Genomic DNA, 20,023 nt, shown 5'->3' with positions numbered 1-20,023 from the left:
CTTCAAAGTATTCAAAATGCCAAAATCGGTGCTTTGGAATGCTAACATTTTTTAAAAAAATCTGCGCCATTGGCAGCCGATTAAACCGGAAGTGACGTCGCTTCCGAGTTTTTAGTTCGGAGACCTGATCTAAGCCGTTTCCGGCTTTGTTCGGGTCTCCGCTTAGCTGGCGAACATGCTGGATGGTCGCTTGGGTCTCCCGCTGGAACGGAAGACCCGGACAGAGTGGCAAAATGGGGGGGGGGGGCTCTCCCGCTCCTTATAACGGCCGAGCCGCTCATTCACCGTATCGGTTATCATGAGAGAGCCAACCGCTAGCTCTTAAAAACGGTACCAGGGTAAAGCCTGCAGCTATCACCCCGGTATAACCACTTCAATCAAATGACGTACAGGCACACAATTTGGCGTGAAGTGGTTAAAAATAATCAATGTTGATTGGTTAAGTTAAGTTCCACATTAAACTGTTTAATGCCAGATATATAAAATCCATGTTTGTTTTTTCACTGCATGCAGACAATGGCCCAGACATTCCAGGCTGATAAAAATAGATGGAGATCTCTGATAAAGAGATTATCCTAAATAGCAAGCAAAGTACAACATTTCCATAATCTTTCTTCTATAGTTCCAACAATAAAATAAGGGCCTACAGGAACGTTCTTGTTTTAGGTGTGAAACACTTAAAGCTGAAGCCTAGTAAAAAGTTTCTTGGGCATACAGCACTAGTTACATAACTCACCACTAGTGAAGAGTAAATGTGCAAAAAAGAGCTGGCGTTCAATAACAATCCTTCACAATACTTTATTTGGTAAAAGATAAGCTATCTGGGACATTCAAACAAACCCAGTAGAATACTAACGCGTTTCAGTCAAAGCCTTAGAACATTAGTGTTCTGTTGGGTTTGTTTAGATGTCCCAGATACTTTATTTGGCAAAAGATAAGCTATTGTAAAGGATTGTTATTGAACTGAAGCTCCCGCGTTTCAGCTGAAGCCATAGTCATAGCTATGACTAAGGCTTCAACTGAAACGTGTTACAATTCAGCTGGGTATTTGGATAACAATCCTTCACAATACTTTATTTGGTAAAAAATATGCCAACCGGGACATCCAAATAAAGCTAGCAGAACTCTAACAGGTTTCAGCCAAAGCCTTGGTCATGGCTATGACCATGGCTTTGGATGAAATGCATTATTATGCTGGTCCATAAAGACATGGATGAGCGAGTTTGGGGTGGAGGAACTTGTCCTGACCTCAACCCGATAGAACACCTTTGGGATGAATTGGAGTGGAAACTGCAAGCCAGGCCTTCTCCTCCACAACTGTGCCTGACCTCACAAATGTGCTTCTGGAAGAATGGTCAAACATTCCCATAGACACACTCCTAAACCTTGTGGACAGCCTTGCCAGAAGAGTTGAAGCTGTTATAGCTGCAAAGGGTGGGCCAACTCAATATTAAACGGACTAAGACTCGGATGCCATTAAAGTTCATGTGCGTGTAAAGGCAGGTGTCACAATACTTTTGACAATATAGTGTGTATATGAATATTTCTGTTAACAGTGTATGCCAATTGTGCTGATTTTGATCACCACAATACAATGTGTCATATATAACCACATATCGCCTCAACCTTTGGGATTGCAGTGACGTTTTTTGGACGCTGACAGGGGAGTTCTTTTCTCCCTGTCACCACCCCCTTGCTGCAAGCTGCTGTCACAGGTAAAGATAGAGGAATATGAATAACGATTCATCCACATAATTACAGCACATCAGCTTTGCACGACTAAAGAATAGGGGGGGGACTGTGTCACAACCAGTCACCGAAATGGAGAGAGCAGCTGCAGCTGGTCGTATGTATCAGAAACGAGGGGTCAGGTGCTTGCTTTCACTGAAGGAGCCCAAACATTAAATATTTTTTTTTCATTTAACCACCGGGTTGAGTGAAAAAAACAAAAAAGGGGCCGATTCCTCCATCTACACATTCAAGATGGATGGGAGAACCACTCCTACTGAGCTATTGCGTACTCGCGTCAGAGAGCCTTCCATGCTGTCAGAACACAAGAATCAGGGTTGCCGGCTATAGCGTTGGCACTGATCGTTTGGCAAAAAACAGACAAGGTGCTTGCACAGAAGTTGACCGATAGATCGACTTCTCTACAACCAGGGTATCCATACATGGATCGAAATTTGACCAATCCCTGCTGAATCAGACGCATTTTTATCCATGTATGGCCGACTTAACACTGCCCTAGATTTTACACCACACTAAGACACGCCATTTTGGCCGAAATAGTTGTATTTGGGAGGTATGGGTAAGTTGCATGTACAGTCCACATTTTGTCATGTTACAACCAAAAACTTAAATGTATTTTATTGGGATTTTATGTGATAGACCAACATAAAGTGGCACATAATTGTGAAGTGGAAAGAAAATGATAAATTGTTTCATAAATTTTTTTACAAATAAATATGTGAAAAGTGTGGTGTGCATTTGTATTCAGCCCCCCTGAGTCAATACTTTGTAGAACCACCTTTCACTGCAATTACAGCTGCAAGTTATTTTGGGTATGTCTCTACCAGCTGTGCACATCTAGAGAGTGACATTTTTGCCCATTCTTCTTTGCAAAATAGCTCAAGCTCTGTCAGATTGGATAGAGAGCGTCTGTGATCAGCAATTTTCAAGTCTTGCCACAGATTCTCAATTGGATTTAGGTCTGGACTTTGACTGGTTCAGACACATGAATATGCTTTGATCTAAACCAGGAATCCTCAAACTACGGCCCTCCAGCTGTTGCGGAACTACACATCCCATGAGGCATTGTAAAACTCTGACATTCACAGACATGACTAGGCATGATGGAAATTGTAGTTCCTGAACAACTGGAGGGCCATAGTTTGAAGACCCCATTGTAACTCTGGCTGTATGTTTAGGGTCATTGTCCGGCTGGAAGGTGAACCTCGGCCCCAGTCCCAAGTCTTTTGCAGAATCTAACAGGTTTTCTTCTCACATTGCCCTTTATTTGGCTTCATCCATCTTCCCATCAACTCTGACCAGCTTCCCTGTCCCTGCTGAAGAAAAGCATCCCCACAACATGATGCTGCCACCACCATGTTTCATGGTGTAATGGTATGTTCAGGATGATGTGCAGTGTTAGTTTTCCGCCACACATAGCATTTTGCTTTTAGGCCAAAAAGTTACCAGACCAGACTGACCAGAGCACCTTCTTTCACATTTCCACTTGTTTGCTCTGTCCCCCACATGGCTTCTCGCAAACTGCAAATAGGACTTCTTATGGCTTTCTTTCAACAATGGCTTTCTTCTTGCCACTTTTCCATAAAGGCCAGATTTGTGGAGTGCACGACTAAAGCCCCATACACACTATCAGATTTTCTGCTGATTTTTGTCTTCAGATTACCAAAACCATATAATATGAGGTCAAACCTTAGGAGTTTCAATTTGTATGCAATCAGGCAGGCCCTTGCGCTACATGGTTTTGGTAAATCTGAAGACAAAAATAAGCAGAAAATCTGATGTTGTGTATGGGGCTTAATAGTTGTCCTGTGGACAGATTCTCCCACCTGAGCTGTGGATCTTTGCAGCTCCTCTAGAGTTACCATGGACCTCTTGGCTGCTTCTCTGATTAATGTTTTCCTTGCCTGGCTGGTCAGTATAGGTGGGCGGCCAGGTCTTGGTAGGTTTGCAGTTGTGTCATACTCTTTCCATTTTCGGATGATGGATTGAACAGTGCTCTGTGAGATGTTCAAAGCTTAGGAAATTTTTATAGAACATAACTCTGCTTTAAACTTCTCCACAACTTTATCCCTGACCTGTCAGGTGTGTTCCTTGGCCTTTATGATGCTGTTTGTTCACTAAGGTTCTCTAACAAACCTCTGAGGGCTTCACAGAAAGGGGTGTGAATACTTTTTCAAGGCACTGTGTATTTTTTTTTTTTCTCCCATGCAGGATTTCCTCAGTAATCTATAAATGTGACAGTCTTGTTTACTTCGAAAAGAGGAAACAAATGAAGGCGTATTCATGTCGAAGCAGAGATGGTTCAATAACCACAAATGTGTAAGTTACTTTCGTACAAAAGCAAACTAAGGAAATGTCTTTCCTAATGTATCCTGTCATAACTCTGCAGCTAAAAGTACTCACACAGGGATTCTAAATAGCAGATTCATTTTACATGCGTTTCTATACATTTCCCACACATTCTGTAGGCATTTGTACTGCTGCTTCTGTAATTTCCTATTCTATAATTTCCTTAGCCATGAGATTAGAAGTACTTTATCCTACGTTAACCCACTCTCCAGGGGTCAGCTTTGGGCTGGTGTTCCCCACACTAGATGGCCCAATAAGTGGGTCTGAGGGATAGTCTGTGGCAGACCTCCCATTAATCATCGTATTAGTGATATAAAGATTATGCTTGGCAAGCGGTATGGGGGACTTTTTCATTGGAATATTTCTGTATACCTTAACAGCCCATAATATATACTAATGGTGGTCCTTGCATGCGCTAATGATGGTCCTGGCGATCTGAGAGTTCTTTTATGGGGATCTGGAAATCCTTCTTCCACACAAAATCAATGTAAAGGGATCATGTAAGCTTTTTTTAAAACATATCATAACTATTGGTATGCTATATGTAAATGTATACTGTAATGTATTGAACAGTAAAATATTATCTGTATTCCAGAATGGTATTCCCTGAGGAAGATTATTTTAAATATTTTTGAAACGCATTGGAGTCCCCAGGCTGAGTGGGTCAACAAGCAAGCTTGATGGTTGCAAACCAATTATCAGCTGTGGGGGATAACATTCAGATCTGTAATCTATTATGTTGTAATCCAACTCTGTACATTTTTATATATTATGTAATGTAATCGTGTGTGGTAAACTTTTTTAAATTGGAATAATAAATGTTGATATTTTAAATTTACCCATTTTAATCTAAAGTTGCCTTCAAAGTCCTAACAAGAGTAGCTGTGGTTGTTTTGTATGGCCAGCTTTAGATATCGTCCCAGGAACTCCAATACAGTAAAAGATTAGATTGCAAGCATAATTTGCTCGTAAACATGCTTGTAATCCAATATCAATCCAATATCCAATCCGTATATCAAAGAAAATATTCCCATAAGAAATAATGGAAACTCAGATGATTCCTTCCACAACCATTTATTCATAAGTCCTTCAGTTTATGGTCCATATAAAAAGATTATTGCAATATAATAGGTTGTGTAACCATAAAACGTCCATCCACAAATGGCAGCCTCCACAAGGGGATTAGAAGCAAAATCCAGCAGGAGCTACAGAGTATAAAAGAGAAGAGAGGCGCCTCCAAGTGTAGTAATATGGTTACATTAAGGCTACTTTCACACTGGAGTGGCCCAGATCCTCCCCTTCTGGGGGTCCCTCAGCGGCGCTCCTGGCTCCTCCTCTTCTTGAGTGCCCACAAGGAGAGCCACATTCAATGGGGGCACTCGTGCGGGCGCGCTCTCCCGAGTCCTGCTGCTGCGTCCATTGATACAGACAGCAGAACTCGGCCCCGCCCCCCGTGTCACTGGATTTGACAGCAGTGGGAGCCAATGGCTCCTGCTGCTATCAATCTATCCAATGAGGACCCAAAACAGTGGCTGGAGCTGCTGTGCTCGTCCCTGTGGCTGGAACGAATGGGTCCAGGTAAGTGAAAGGGGGGCTGCTGCACTACAGAAGGTTTTTCACCTTAATGGATAGTATCCATTAAGGTGAAGAACCGTGAGGGTTTAAAACCCCCGTAAGGCTTGTACATACTATAACAGGGATATGCAATTAGCGGACCTCCAGCTGTTGCAGAACTACAATTCCCATGAGGCATAGCAAGACTCTGACAGCCACAAGCATGACACCCAGAGGCAGAGGCATGATGGGACTTGTAGTTTTGCAACAGCTGGAGGTCCACTAATATGCATATCCCTGCACTATAAGACAATCAGGCGAACATTTTCATCCAAAGAATTTTTGTCTGATTTTCATATGGTGTACAAGAACTTTCAACAGCCGAATCTGACTTTCAGTATGAAAACTCCCAAAGGGACAAACTCCAAAATTTTTGTCATACGGGAACAGAACGAACGATTTTCGTTTAATGTGTACCGTCTTCGTACAAGTTTCGTACAAGAAATATCAGAAAAAAAAGACATGATCAGAAACAATAAACAACAAAAAAAAAGCCTTTGTCGTACAAGAATTTTCGTACAAATTTTCGTTCATCGGTTTCGATCGAGCGCCCGATTTTCTTGTAGTGAGTCACCCACTTTAGACTCTTCTCTTTTATACTCAGTGGTGACATGACGCTACTTGTATATCAAGACATCGCTTGTTTATCAAGTCAAAATTTATGCTCATCTTGCAAAACACCCGCAGACCAAGTTATTCTCAATCCAAGGTTTTACTGTATATGCTTATTAGGCCTCATGCACACTGGACATTTTACAACAGCTGTGTTTTGGCTTCAGAACTTTTTTTTCTGCAGCCAGTAAACTCCCCAGCATGTTATCCTATGTGTCCATGCACACATAGGCTGTTATCAGAGTATTTTGGCAGGGGTGATTTCTGGCTGGAAAAAAAAAAAACGAACTAGTGGGATTTTAAGAGGCTCTAACTCTGATAAAAGCTTAAAAGCGATAAAAAACGCTGAAAGACACAGCTATTCGGAATTTATTAGCATTTTTGAGACACTTGGCAGCATATAGATAAAACAACATTTTTGTTAACTAGATGCTTTCACTTCATTGAGATTAGATTCAAAGGATTATGATCTGAAATGGGCAGCTAGTTATATGTCATACACTTACCAACTCCGATCAGCTGTATGAGGGACACTGTGGAATCTTCATTACTCTGTTGCACAAGGTTGGCGATCGTTAAACCGAGCACACAAAGAAGGGAGACGATGGCAAAGCAAAAATATGTTTTTATTGGCCATGGTAGTTCTGCCCAGGGTTTTATCTGTGGGGGAAAAAAAACAAAAACAAACATAAAATGAAATAAAAAAAATTTGTCAAAGCATTTTTAAAAGGTTCGCTTAAGATAAAAAACACATCATACTTACCTGCTCTGTGCAGTTGTTTTGCACAGAAGCAACCCCGATCATTCTCTTCTCGGGTCCCCCGCTGGAGCTTCTGGCCCCTCCCCCTTGCCGAGTGCCCCCCATAGCACGCTGCCTGCCCTGGAGGCACCCTGGCTCAGTGTCCCCCCCCCCCCCCCCCCGCTCCCTGGCGGTGATTGACAGCAACGGGAGCCAATGGTCTAGCTTTGCATAAGTCGCAATATACACTGTTCAGCAATAACTTTATGACCACTGACAGGCCATGTGAATAACGATGATCATCTGGTTACAATGGCACCTGTAAGTCATGGGATATATTAGGCAGCAAGTAAACATGTTGTCCCTGAGGTTGATGTGTTGAAAGCAGAAAAAATGGGCATCACATTTTGTTGTGTATGGGGCTGTGTAGCCACAGACCAGTCAGGGTGGCCATGCTGACCCGTGTCCATATCCAAAAGCACCTAGAATGGGCATGTGAGTAACAGAATTGGACAATGAAGCAATGGAAGAAGGTGGTCTAGTCTAATGAATCATATTTTCTTTTACATCATGTCGATGGCGGGGTGTGTGTCGCTTACCTGGGGAAGAGATGGGGAAGAGATGGCACCATGATGCACTATGGGAAGAAGGCAAGCCAGCAGAGGCAGTGTGATGCTTTGGGCAATATTCTGCTGGGAAACCTTGGCTTCTGCCAATCATGTGGATGTTACTTGACACATATCACCTACCTAAACATTGTTGCTGACCAGTTACACCCCTTCATGGAAACGATACTCCCTGATTGCAGTAGCCTCTGTCAGCAGGATAATGCACTCTGCTACACTGCAAAAATGGTTCAGGAATGGTTTGAGGAACACAACTAGTTTGAGGTGTTGACTTGGACTCCATATTTTCCAGATCTCCATCCAATCAAGCATCTGTGGGATGTGCTGGAAAAACAAATCCAATCCATGGAGGCCCCACCTCGCAACTTACAAGACCTCAGGGATCTGCTACTGGTGGTTTGGTGCCAGATACTACAAAATACCTTCAGATGTGTATTGGAGTCCATGCTTCAAAGGGTCAGGGCTGTTTTGCTGGCAAAAGATTCATTATTAGGTGGGTGGTCATAAATTTATGGCTGATCTGTTTGCATACCTTTTTTCCCAAGACTTTTTAGCTTTTTCTGGCCTGTCTGATGACATCTTGAATCCTTTCTCTTCCTGTCTGGTGACAGCAAGTTGTCCTTACTACAACAAAGATTGATTCTCCTAACGATATGTGAGCAGTGTTCTGTGCTGCAGTACTTTAAACCCAGGATGCATAATCTTGGCTCATCAGGGAATGTGTGCCTGACAATTCAAACTTCTAAAACATACATCTCCTGCACTTAGAAGTGGGCCCAAATGTGGTCCTTTCTAGGTCATGCCTTGCTGCCCTCAAACGACTTTCGAAGTCTTAATATACTAAAACACAAAATAGAACAGAGGGCACACAGGCCTAGTGCATTATCCTCAGTATAAAGCTCCAATCAATAAAAAGGAGTGGGTATATGCTCACAAATAGCATTTCGTAGATCAATTAGTAGATCAATAGTCCAACAGTTCAGCAGGCTAACGCGCTTCGAGGCCTTGCCTCTTCTTTAGAGCCATGGTTTTGCTCCAGAACGTTGGCTCTGAAGAAGGGGCAAGGCCTTGAAATGCGTTATCCTACTGGACTTTTGATCTGCGACATACTATGTTTTATCATGGACTTGATGCTGCTGTTTTTATGATAAGCTGTGATATAAGCTTGCTTTTGAGAGTATATACCCACCCCTTTTTTATTGCTTAAAGCTTTATACTGAGGATAATGCACTAGGCCTGTGCGCCCTCTGTTCTATTTTGTGTTTTAGTGTGATGTGTCGATTACAGCCTGGGCTCGGACGCCAGGTTAAACAATGCGGGTCTTCATTCAATCTGAAAACTGAGGCTATCTACTGGCAAAAAAGTAGTACTGCAGGGCTGTTTCTACATTTTGCAAGACTTTGTACTTCTGAAATCCATATTTCTTGTCCCTGTGTGTGCCGGAAGCAGTCATAGGGAATAATCACCGACCTGTTCCTAGCTTGAGATTGTATATAATGCTCTAGGCTCATCACATGTAAGAGGAGTATGGACTATAGGAGCTTGGAGTGCTGCAAAATGCAAACAAATAATGGCTGGCACTATGCTAGTCCTGGTAGTGAGAGGGTATATGCATTTACATCTGAGGTCTGTAATTAAAAATGTGATCTGAAGGCAAAGGAGGGAGGGGGGTTGCCGTTTTCATTATATACTTCATTATTTCTCACCAACATGGCTATCTCTTGTATGATGGCAACTCTCTTTATGGTCACTGGGCAAAAGTAAATTTAGACTGCAGCAACACATTCTTCAGGTCTGGTCAGGATACAGGCACATGTGGGTTCAAAAGTACAATGTAGGTGGAGGGTGGGTGCAAGTCACAAGTATTAGATCCGTGCAAATCTCTATTGATAAATGATCTGTAAGCCAGTCCTGTGTCACGGAAACTGAACACAGGCAAACGATTGGCCGTTTTTTCCCGATGTTTCACAACAAGTCAGAACCAAGGCTAGAAATAATGTATGAAAATTCTCGTACGACAAAGGCTTTTTATTGTTGTTTTTGATCATGCGCAGTCTTCCGTATCTGATATTTCTCATACCAAAATCGTACGAAAATGGTACACATTAAAGGAAAATTGCTTGTTCTGTTCCCATACGAGAACAATTTTGGAGTTGGTCCCTTCGGAAATTTTTGTTCGGAAGGTCGGAATTAGCTGTCGAAAGTTGTGTTAACACTATCAGAAAATTGTACGATCGTTCCTCAGATAAAAAGGTTTGCTCAATTTTCTTATTGTGTGTACGGGGCATGAGACTATCCACATCATTTTAAAAATGTTTATACAGTGCCATAAAGTTATTACAGGTTACTAAAATAATTTTTTGAGGGTGGGTTCACAATGATGCAGGATTCCTGTACAAACTACATGCGAATTTAGTGCGGTGTAAATTGAGCCATACATCATGTATGGCTCCATTCGGACTAAATCCACACTAAAGGCGTGCAGGACCCTTTTTTCGTCCACACTGAAATCGGATCGCATGGGTGTTCAGACCCATGCGAACCGATTCCATCCGATTCCACAGTTCGCACTGCATTCTGCAAACCGATTTGGGGGTGTCATTAACTTTATATTGACACCCGCAGCAGTTTGCAAAGCACAGTGTGAACTGCCTGTGATTCTGATGTGGTGCAGGAATCCGCACAGGAATCTCTGTGGTTCCTGCATCAGTGTGAACCGGGCATAAATCTGATGAAAAATTCACATTAAAATACTTGTTTCTCCTTATGGCCATATCAATGGCTGTCAAATGAAAATATAAACAAATGGTGCCCTCTAGTGGTAAAAGATGTTTAGGAAACACTCTTAGGCTTCACGTACACTGCTGCTGGTAAACGGATATTTAGGAGCAGTTGGGCATTTTTTTCAGCTGCCCCTGAACTCTCCTCTATGTTATCTTATCAGTACATGTACACAGGGTTGTTTATGGTATTTTCTAGGCAGTTGAGTTTAGAAGCTTTTTTTGGAACGCAAAAAAATGCATTCAGGACAGATGTTCAGAGGCATTTGAAATCGCAAATGCCCGCAACAGCCTGTAAATGCAGTAACTCGCGTTTAGCAGTGTTTCATTTGCAGACGTTTTTCATTTTAACAAAAAAAAATAATATATATGAGTTTTTTTTTTTTTTTTTTTTTTTTAAAACACTTCTAGACGCAAACACGGCCAAACATGGCATGTAAACGCTGCTAAATGGACGTTTTTAGAAGTCGGTTTTTAGCTGTCAAGTTAAAATGGAGTTCCGGCCAAAACATGACTCTTAAGATAAATATACCCCTAGAATACTCATGCTACGTGCAATGTAGCAAAGGTATGCTGTAAACTAGGCCCAGTTTTCTATTTGTGCAGCATCGTTTTCTTACTTTGTGAAGTTCCTGCACAGCACTGCCATCTCCATTGTGGGCATCTGAAGTTACAGTGTCCTCCTTCCTGGATTCTGTGCATGCAGACTACCCATGTGCAGTGCGGTGCAATCTTGGTCAGAGTGCCATGCCAAGCTGACCAAGATTTTCCATAGACGCTGTGACAGACCTAGCCGGGAGAGAGACTTTTGGAGGGGACTGAAGGCTAGCCTCTTGCCGATCGATCATGGGCCCTGGCATTTGGGGGAACGGTGCTCTTTGTGAGCTGTGTGCCTGGGGACCCTTGAGGTGGTATTACTGTGGATTCGGGTCCTGGTCACCCAGGACACACAGACTCTGGGGACCCTGGATTTGCCATATTAGAAATAGTGGCCGATTCATAATGCTGGGACAAATACTGTTGGGAGGTGCTGATGTCAATTCCAGACACCTGTCTGTCTGTTGCCTGCTAGAATGTGTATTGTAAATAAGTCTAGTATGGGATCTAAGAGTCATTAGATCCCCATTGTTGTTTGTGTTAATTAACTCTGCTATTGTGATAATGTTGATTGGGTTTTCTGAGCTACAAGACGGCCAGTCTGGCCTAAAGGTCATGTCTGAGTCATCTAGGCTGACTAAAGGGATTAGTTAATTAGCTCATGTTAATTAGGTTAATTAGGTTACAGGTATATTGTTAGAGTAATATGAGCAGGACTGTATTAAAAGAGACTGTATTCCTGTCAATAAAGGGTGATTCCTGGTTGAACTTACATACACCCTGCCTGGTGTTTGTTCTGAGCTACACAACTGGATTAGAACAGCACCTAGCTGTAGTTCTAATCCCGGAGCATCGGATGACCGAACCATCAGATGTTGAACTCATTGCAAACAATTATACCTCTCTAGATATACATCTGGCCAGGTCCTTCCTATTGCCCCCTGCAGCTACCTACTGTGATCTTTGCTGGAGGCTTAGCCCTGGAAGTGTGTGGCACCCCCTTGGTGACTTGCAGGTACCTCATTTCCATCTGTAGAATGTCTGTTTGAGTGGTTGTTTTGGGGTGGGGGGGTTTCTGGCTACCCGATGTTGTATATGTGAGAAGGTCCCCTTGGTGCTCTTTGACTGGTGGCGGGGGTTAGTCTACACTGACAGCTCGCAAACATGTATATATTTGGATTTTTGATATTTTTCCTGTATTCGATGTATCATTTGTCCCACTACATTCATTGATTGTCATATTTCTCTCATAGAATTACTGTAGCGCTCTAGGTATTAATAACCTATCCCTGAAGAAGCCAATACTGGCGAAACATGTCGGGTACTTAAAATACCTACCTACTGCATTGGCCGTTACATCCATGAGACCAAGTGACGTGAAGCTCGCTACAGATATGTTTTTAGCATTTATGCACACCATGTCTTTGTGATTCTATTGTTTACAACTTTTGTGTATTAATAAAAATTACCTATTTTAATATTGGAACATATTGTGTTCTTCCTGGCACCGTCATAATCCCTATATCCCCTTTCTCTGGTTTAATCATTAAATCTTGGGATGAGGTGCTGTATTATATTGAGGATCGCCCAGCTACATAGTAAACATCAGATGTTGCAATCTGCAATCTGATTCTCTAGCAGCAGAGGAGTGTCGAGAGAGTGGAACCGAGCGAGCAGGGGCTCGTTACATTGGTTGGCAGCTGTGGGATTTGCTCTCCAGTTACTGGGACACTCCAAACCAGCCTGCAGGAGAGCCACGCTGAAAGACTTACTTGAGAGCCGTGGAGGGAATGGTGGGATCATGCTTCCTTGCCGTGAACACATCCAAACCATCACCTGGATCCAAGGTCCAGATAGCAGGAGAGGAGAGATACCAGCCACCATGGATGAGAGATGCAGATACAGCACAGAGGACCAGTATCAGAGCAGGTCCTGCTAGGATGGTTTGATTCTATCTGCTGTGAACTCTGGAAGGAAGCGCCAGCCCGTGAGCAGCGAAACCAGGGAAAAGTTCTCCCCTCCATCCATGTAAGGTACTGGTCGCAGTATGAAGTGTGAATGCTGTTATTGGGGGAACAGCCGAACCAGGAGTGGACAGCCGAGTTAAGCAGGCTGATCCGGGCAGAAATGCGGTTGGACGAGAGCTACAGAGCCCTCCGGTGGTATGTAGCCCAAGTGTGCCCGTGGACAGCGGATGACAGCCCCACGGAGGGCTTTGACTACGATGGCCTGGGATTGTTATACTGGAGGCTGTCCGAGGACCCTGACTTTGGGAGTGATCGGGAATGGCGTTTGGAGGAAATAATGGAGCACAGAGAGCGAAGACTGAATGTCTCAGAAGTGCACTGGGCACAGGAAGATTTGGAGTTTCTGGCCGTTCAGGAATGGGAGCTTGAGATGGCCTACAGACAGCTGCTAGACTCTGCTCAGCAGCAGGGTGGGGCTCCCTTTGCCTGGGACTATCAGGAAATACCAGTTGACAACTCTGAAATCGTGGCTGAAGAGTTGACAATGTGGCAGAGTAACAGTGTGCTTTGCCAACCTGCCCCCGCAGCTATGGAGGCGGAGGTCTTATGGCGGATGCAGCAAGTGCTGACTGACCTTGATGATCCTGTTTCTGCATGGGATGATCTTGGATGGAGGAGTATGCCTATCCAGCAGCATGCCAGAGAATCGGCAGTGGAAAATCTGAAGATTGCCGTCCCTAAACCTGAAGTGCTGACAACAGGGCAGAGCTCTGCTAACCTCTGCCCAGCACTGATAGCATCGTCTGGGTTCCACGGAGAGGAGATGGTGAACCTTTATCCCCAGACACCAGTTGCAGAGACAGGGGATTTTATAGACTTTTCTGCTGAGGAAGAACAACCTGGTGAGCCTCCAGCAGAAGAGCTGTTATTAGGGCCAAACTTCCTTGTGCTCTGCCCAGCACTGATAGCATCTTCTGGGTTCCACGGAGAGGAGATGGTGAACCTTTATCCCCAGACACCAGTTGCAGAGACAGGGGATTTGATAGACTTCTGCTGAGGAAGAACAACCTGGTGAGCCTCCAGCAGAAGAAGAGCTGTTATTAGGGCCAAACTTCACTGTGCTCTGCCCAGCACCAACAGAAGTATCTGTGAAGTTACAAGGAACTTCCCCAGCTGAAGCGCTGGCAACCGGGCAGAGGGTCCAAGATCTCTGCCCTACACCTACGGCGGTTCCGGAGGCTCAGGGTGAGAAGGAGGTGGTCACTTCCCAGCAGCAGATCAGGATACAGGGGGAGAAGGGAGAGGAGGTGTTCGTCGTCCCTCCCCAACAGTTGGCCAGGGTGGAGGAAGTGGTCTTTCCTCCCCAGCAAAGATCCGTGCACCTGGGAGACAGTACCACAGACATATCGTCCCAACATCCAGATGAGGGAATGGAAAAGGAAGCAGCCGGCTCACCTCCCCAATGGCAGCTACACAGTTTGGGAGTGGAGGAAGCCAGCCTCCTGCCCCAACAGTTAGCCGGAGCAGATGGTGTTGGGTTTCCAGCAGAAGGGCTGGCAACAGGGCCGAATACTGCTGGACTCTGCCCTCAACTAACAGAGGATGGATTTCCTGTGAAGGTGGATGGGACTTCAGTCTCCACCTGTATACCCCAGGGATGCTGGGCAGTCGGCCCAGATCCCCAACAGCATGACGGAGTGAGCCCAGACACCGTCTTCTCTCCAGCAGGAGAAAGGACTCCAGGGAGAAGGGCCAGTCCAGGCCTCTCCCCAGCGGCAGATATGTTCTCTGAGAGAGGCAGAGGTTGGCTGGGTGGGTAATGCTTTGCTTGGAACAATTTGTTTGGGGTACTGTGTGGGTACAGGCATTAGAGGACCGAAACTACTGACTAACTTCGGAGTCAACCCGTCTGGGGTCTCCTCCTGTGTTAGTCTCCTGCCGAAAGGGGAGAAATGTGACAGACCTAGCCGGGAGAGACTTTTGGAGGGGACTGAATGCTAGCCTCTTGCCGATCGATCATGGGCCATGGCATTTGGGGGAACGGTGCTCTTTGTGAGCTGTGTGCCTGGGGATCCTTGAGGTGGTATTACTGTGGATTCGGGTCCTGGTCTCCCAGGACACACAGACTCTGAGGACCCTGGATTCGCCATATTAGAAATAGTGGCTGTTTCATAATGCTGGGACAAATACTGTTGGGAGGTGCTGGTGTCAATTCCAGCCACCTGTCTGTTGCCTGCTAGAATGTGTATTGTAAATAAGTCTCTAGTATGGGATCTAAGAGTCATTAGATCCCCATTGTTGTTTGTGTTAAATAAATCTGCTATTGTGATAATGTTGATTGGGTTTTCTGAGCTACAAGAAGGCCAGTCTGGCCTAAAGGTCATGTCTGAGTCATCTAGGCTGACTAAAGGGATTAGTTAATTAGCCCATGTTAATTAGGTTAATTAGGTTACAGGTGTATTGTTAGAGTAATATGAGCAGGAGGTCTTAACCTCCTCTTTTACTGTATAAAAGAGACTGTATTCCTGTCAATAAAGGGAGATTCCTGGTTGAACTTACATACAGCCTGCCTGGTGTTTGTTCTGAGCTACACAACTGGATTAGAACGGCACATAGCTGTAGTTCTAATCCCGGAGCATCGGATGACCGAACCATCAGATGTTGCGATCTGCAATCTGATTTTCTAGCAGCAGAGGAGTGTCGGGAGAGTAGAACCGAGCGAGCAGGGGCTCGTTACAGATGCCAATGTTAAATGTTACTGGAGCAGTGCCATGCCAAGCTGACCAAGATCTCCCAGGAGCCAATGCAAAAATCAGAAATGACGTTTACGGCCGCGGCTGCTAAAGGAGGAAGTGAAATTAAATATAGGCTTAAATCAGGTAAGTGAACAGAAAAAAAAATAATAAATTGCCATTTCATTTTAAGGATGCACATTAGTGCTGCACAGTGAGGAGTGAAAGTGAGGGTGGAACTTTGCTTTAAATTGTTCAGGACAGGTTAAACAACGTCCCGTGTACATGAAGCCTTAGCTTTACATTGACTTTCACACTGCATTTACACATTTACCAATGAAATTCAATATGAAAATGTGGGAAACCTGTGTGAAATAGACCCGATAGTCTCTGCCATTTGTATTCTCTTACTTGGAGCCTTCAGTGTCAGTAAGTCATGAGGTCAGGTATGTCATCACTGCAACATGACGAGAACACTTAGTAAATACTATATATAAGAATTAGTCACTTCGCTAATTCCCAGCTGCTTCCCCAATTTCAGGAAAGCTTAGAAAAGGTCTAGGTTCAGCTTTCCTGATTTTTGGAAGCATAGAAGCTCATCTTGATCTGAAAGCCACCAATATCTTAGTCATTGACAGGCAGATCCTAACAGTTGTCGTATAAAGCCCAATTTTTGGCACAGTGGGGTTTAAACATTTTAGCGTTACTCTAATGCCCCGTACACACGATCGGACATTCCGACAACAAAATCCATGGCTTTTTTCAGAGGGATGTTGGCTCAAACTTGTCTTGCATACACACGGTCACACAAATGTTGTCGGAAATTCCGAACGTCAAGAACGCGGTGATGTACAACACGTACGACGAGCTGAGAAAAATTAAGTTCATTAGCCAGTACGGCTCTTCTGCTTGATTCCGAGCATGTGTGGAACTTTGTGCATTGGAATTGTGTATACACGATCAGAATTTACGACAACGGATTTTGTTGTCGGAAAATTTCAGACCCAGATCTCAAATTTTGTGTGATGGAAATTCCAATGGAAAATGTCCGATGGAGCCTACACACGGTCGGAATTTACGACAACAAGCTCCCATCAAACATTTTCCGTTGGAAAATCCGACCGTGTGTACGGGGCATAAGAGGCAATAAAGAGCGCTTCTGACCTCTTCTCAAAGGCAATTTCCAGTTTGTCAAAGAGTCTCTGTGCAGCCTAGATTGATCCTTTCCTCTCTCTTCAATGAGAAACGGGACTTGAAGTGTTACTAAACCCACAACAGTAAAATCAGTCTGTATATGCAGTAAAGCATGCTTGTTAGGCCTCATGCACATGGGCGTTAGAAAAAACGACCTGAAAAGCCACTACCAACGCCAGGAAAAAGCAGCTGTAAAAATGCGCTTTTAGTAGCTTTTTGCATTGGCATTAACGCATGTTTAGCCACTTTCATTTTTAGCAGCGTTTCTCTGCCTCTACCCAAAATCAATGATTTCCTATGAGAGCTGTCTTAACTGATCCGACTTTTAGCCCATTGATTTGAATAGAAGTCGCATCCAAGTCGGATAATGATGACCCGATTTGTGCTCTAAGGATCTTAAAGGGGAACCCCACGCCCGCCAAACCCGCCACAGAGTGTACAGAGCAGGTAAGTATAAGATGTTTGCTATTAAAAAAAATATAGATGCATGCCTGAACAATCACTTTAAAGTGCTAGTGGCAGCACTTCCCTTATGTCTGACTTATTTAGAAGACATCCCCTGAAGAAGCCCGGAATATGGGCAAAACATGTTGGGAATCCATTCAAAGTGCTGTATCCATAAAACTGTGTCTTATGTACTTGCCACAATTCTTTTTAACCAGTTGCCGACCGCCGCACGCCGATGTATATCGGCACAATGGCACAGGCAGGCATAAGGGCTTACCTGTACGTCCCTGCCTGCCTGCAGGCGGGGGGCCCTATCGGACCCCCCTGGTGCCTGCGGCGGTCGGATTCTCGTCAGGAGCGATCCGAGGTGAGGGGGAGGCCACTGATTCATGGCCACCCCCTCACGATCGCTCCTGGCGAATGACAGGCTTCCTCTGCTGCTGTAATGTAAACAGCGGCAGAGGAAGTGATGTCATCTCTCCTCGGGAAGCCTTTTCGTTCCGGCTCCCGAGGAGAGAAGACATCCAAGTAAGTTTGCACCAACACTACACTTCCAGTAGAACACGCAGGCACACTTTTCACTCCCCAGTCACCCCCCCCCCCCATCACCCCCCTGTACCCCGTCACAGTGACACCAATAGCAGTTTTTTTTTCTGATTATTGTATTGGTGTCAGTTTGTGACAGTTATAAGGTGTAGGGTAGTTGGTGGTAGGCCCCTTTAGGTCTAGGGTACCCCCCTAACCCCCCTAATAAAGTTTTAACCCCATGATCACACCCCGTCGCCAGTGTCACTAAGCGATCGTTTTTCTGATCGCTGTATTAGTGTCACAGGTGACGCTAGTTAGGGAGGTAAGTATTTAGGTTCGCCGTCAGCTTTTTATAGCGTCAGGGACCCCCATATACTACCTAATAAAGGTTTTAACCCCCTGATTGCCCCCTAGTTAACCCTTTCACCAGTGATCACAGTATAACTGTTACGGGTGACGCTTGTTAGTTTGTTTATTATAGTTTCAGGGCACCCGCCGTTTATTACCTAAAGGCTTAACCCCCTAATCGCTCGGCAGGTAATATAAGTTAGGTTTTAGGATCAGATAGGGTCTGCGTCGCCCCAGGCAGCGTCAGGTGAGCGTCAGTACCGCTAACACCCACGCATGCAGCATACACCTCCCTTAGTGGTATAGTACCAATATCTGATCCGATCAGATCTATACTAGCGTCCCCAGCAGTTTAGGGTTCCCAAAAACGCAGTGTTAGGGGGATCAGCCCAGATACCTGCTAGCACCTGCGTTTTGCCCCTCCGCCCAGCCCAACCCAGCCCACCCAAGTACAGTATCGATCGATCACTGTCACTTACTAAACACTAAACACATAACTGCAGCGTTCGCAGAGTCAGGCCTGATCCCTGCGATCGCTAACAGTTTTTGTTGGTAGCATTTTGATACAGTCGCTAACAGTCAGGAGCTTTTTTGCCTGTGAGTCTCACTAGTGTACCACTAAATTTAGAGCCCAAAATGGCAAATCGAAGGTACACTAGTGAAGAGGCCTACAGGTTTCTGAGCATGACAGATAGTGAAGAGGAAGTCACTCATCTGTCAGATTCAGGCTCAGAATAAGAACCTGTAGACAGCAGCAGCTCCATGACAGATAGCTCTGACGACGGAGTTGTGGTCCCTGCCAAGGTCAGGCGTACCAGACCCCAATCATCTTCTTCTGCTATTGAGGTGCAGGAACCGCAGAGCTCTCGTATGGAGCAGAGCAGTACTAGCGCTGCTATTCCTTCTGGTGAACTGGCAAGCACCAGCGGCCTAGTACACCCTGGTCGTACATCCAGCACTGCAGTAACACTTGGTGACTTGGCGAGTCCCATAAGTGCAGTTCAAGCTGGTGATGTGGCAAGCACAAGTAGTGTCCCGCTGCCACCAAGAAGACGAACACAGTGCCCTTCCTGCTGCATTCGCCAATCCTAATTGGGAACCCACCACTGCAGCACCCATACTGCCCCCATTCACTGGCCAACCCGGCATTCAGGTGGAAACAGTTGATTTTACGCCACTTGATTTCTATTCAGTTTTTCACCGAAGATCTCTATAGATCTATTGTGGACCAAAGCAATTTGTACGTTGGTCAACACATCGCCACTATTCCCCAGTCCTCCCTTGCCAGAGATTGGAGACCAATTACGGTCTCCGAATTTAAGCTCTTTCTGGGCCTTTCCCTCAACATGGGCATAACTAAAAAGAGTGAGTTGCGGTCATATTGGTCCACTGACCCAATTCATCATATGCCCGTGTTCTCTGCCTCCATGACCAGGGCATGATACGAGCAGATCTTGCGGTTCATGCGCTTCAACAACAATGAACTCTGTTGTCCTCGTGGAGACCCTGGATACGATCGGCTCTACAAAATTCGGCCTCTCGTAAACCACTTCAACCAACGTTTTGCAGACTTGTTTACTCCCCATCAAGTTGTCTGCGTTGATGAGTCCCTGATTAAGTTTTCTGGCCGCTTGTCATTCAAACAGTACCTTCCCAGCAAGCGTGCCAGATACGGGGTCAAGATGTATAAGCTCTGTGACAGGGCCACAGGCTATACATGTAGTTTTATGGTTTACAAGGA

The 20,023-nt window shown here is 44.8% G+C and overlaps 1 protein-coding gene across 1 annotated transcript in view; it reads right to left on the bottom strand.

Moving 5' to 3' along the window:
- LOC141111035 (uncharacterized) overlaps nt 1–20,023 on the bottom strand; it is a 94,494-nt gene that overhangs the window by 47,794 nt on the left and 26,677 nt on the right. Inside the window, exon 3 of the mRNA XM_073602962.1 lies at nt 6,831–6,984. Coding sequence (XP_073459063.1) covers nt 6,831–6,984 — 154 coding nt within the window. The remainder of the gene's footprint in view (nt 1–6,830; nt 6,985–20,023) is intronic.

The sequence above is a fragment of the Aquarana catesbeiana genome, linkage group LG10 (genome assembly GCF_042186555.1).
Source record: "Aquarana catesbeiana isolate 2022-GZ linkage group LG10, ASM4218655v1, whole genome shotgun sequence".
NCBI lineage: Eukaryota > Metazoa > Chordata > Amphibia > Anura > Ranidae > Aquarana > Aquarana catesbeiana.
The sequence above is the reverse complement of the archived record's forward strand: the minus strand, read 5'-3'. Positions and strand labels throughout refer to the sequence as shown.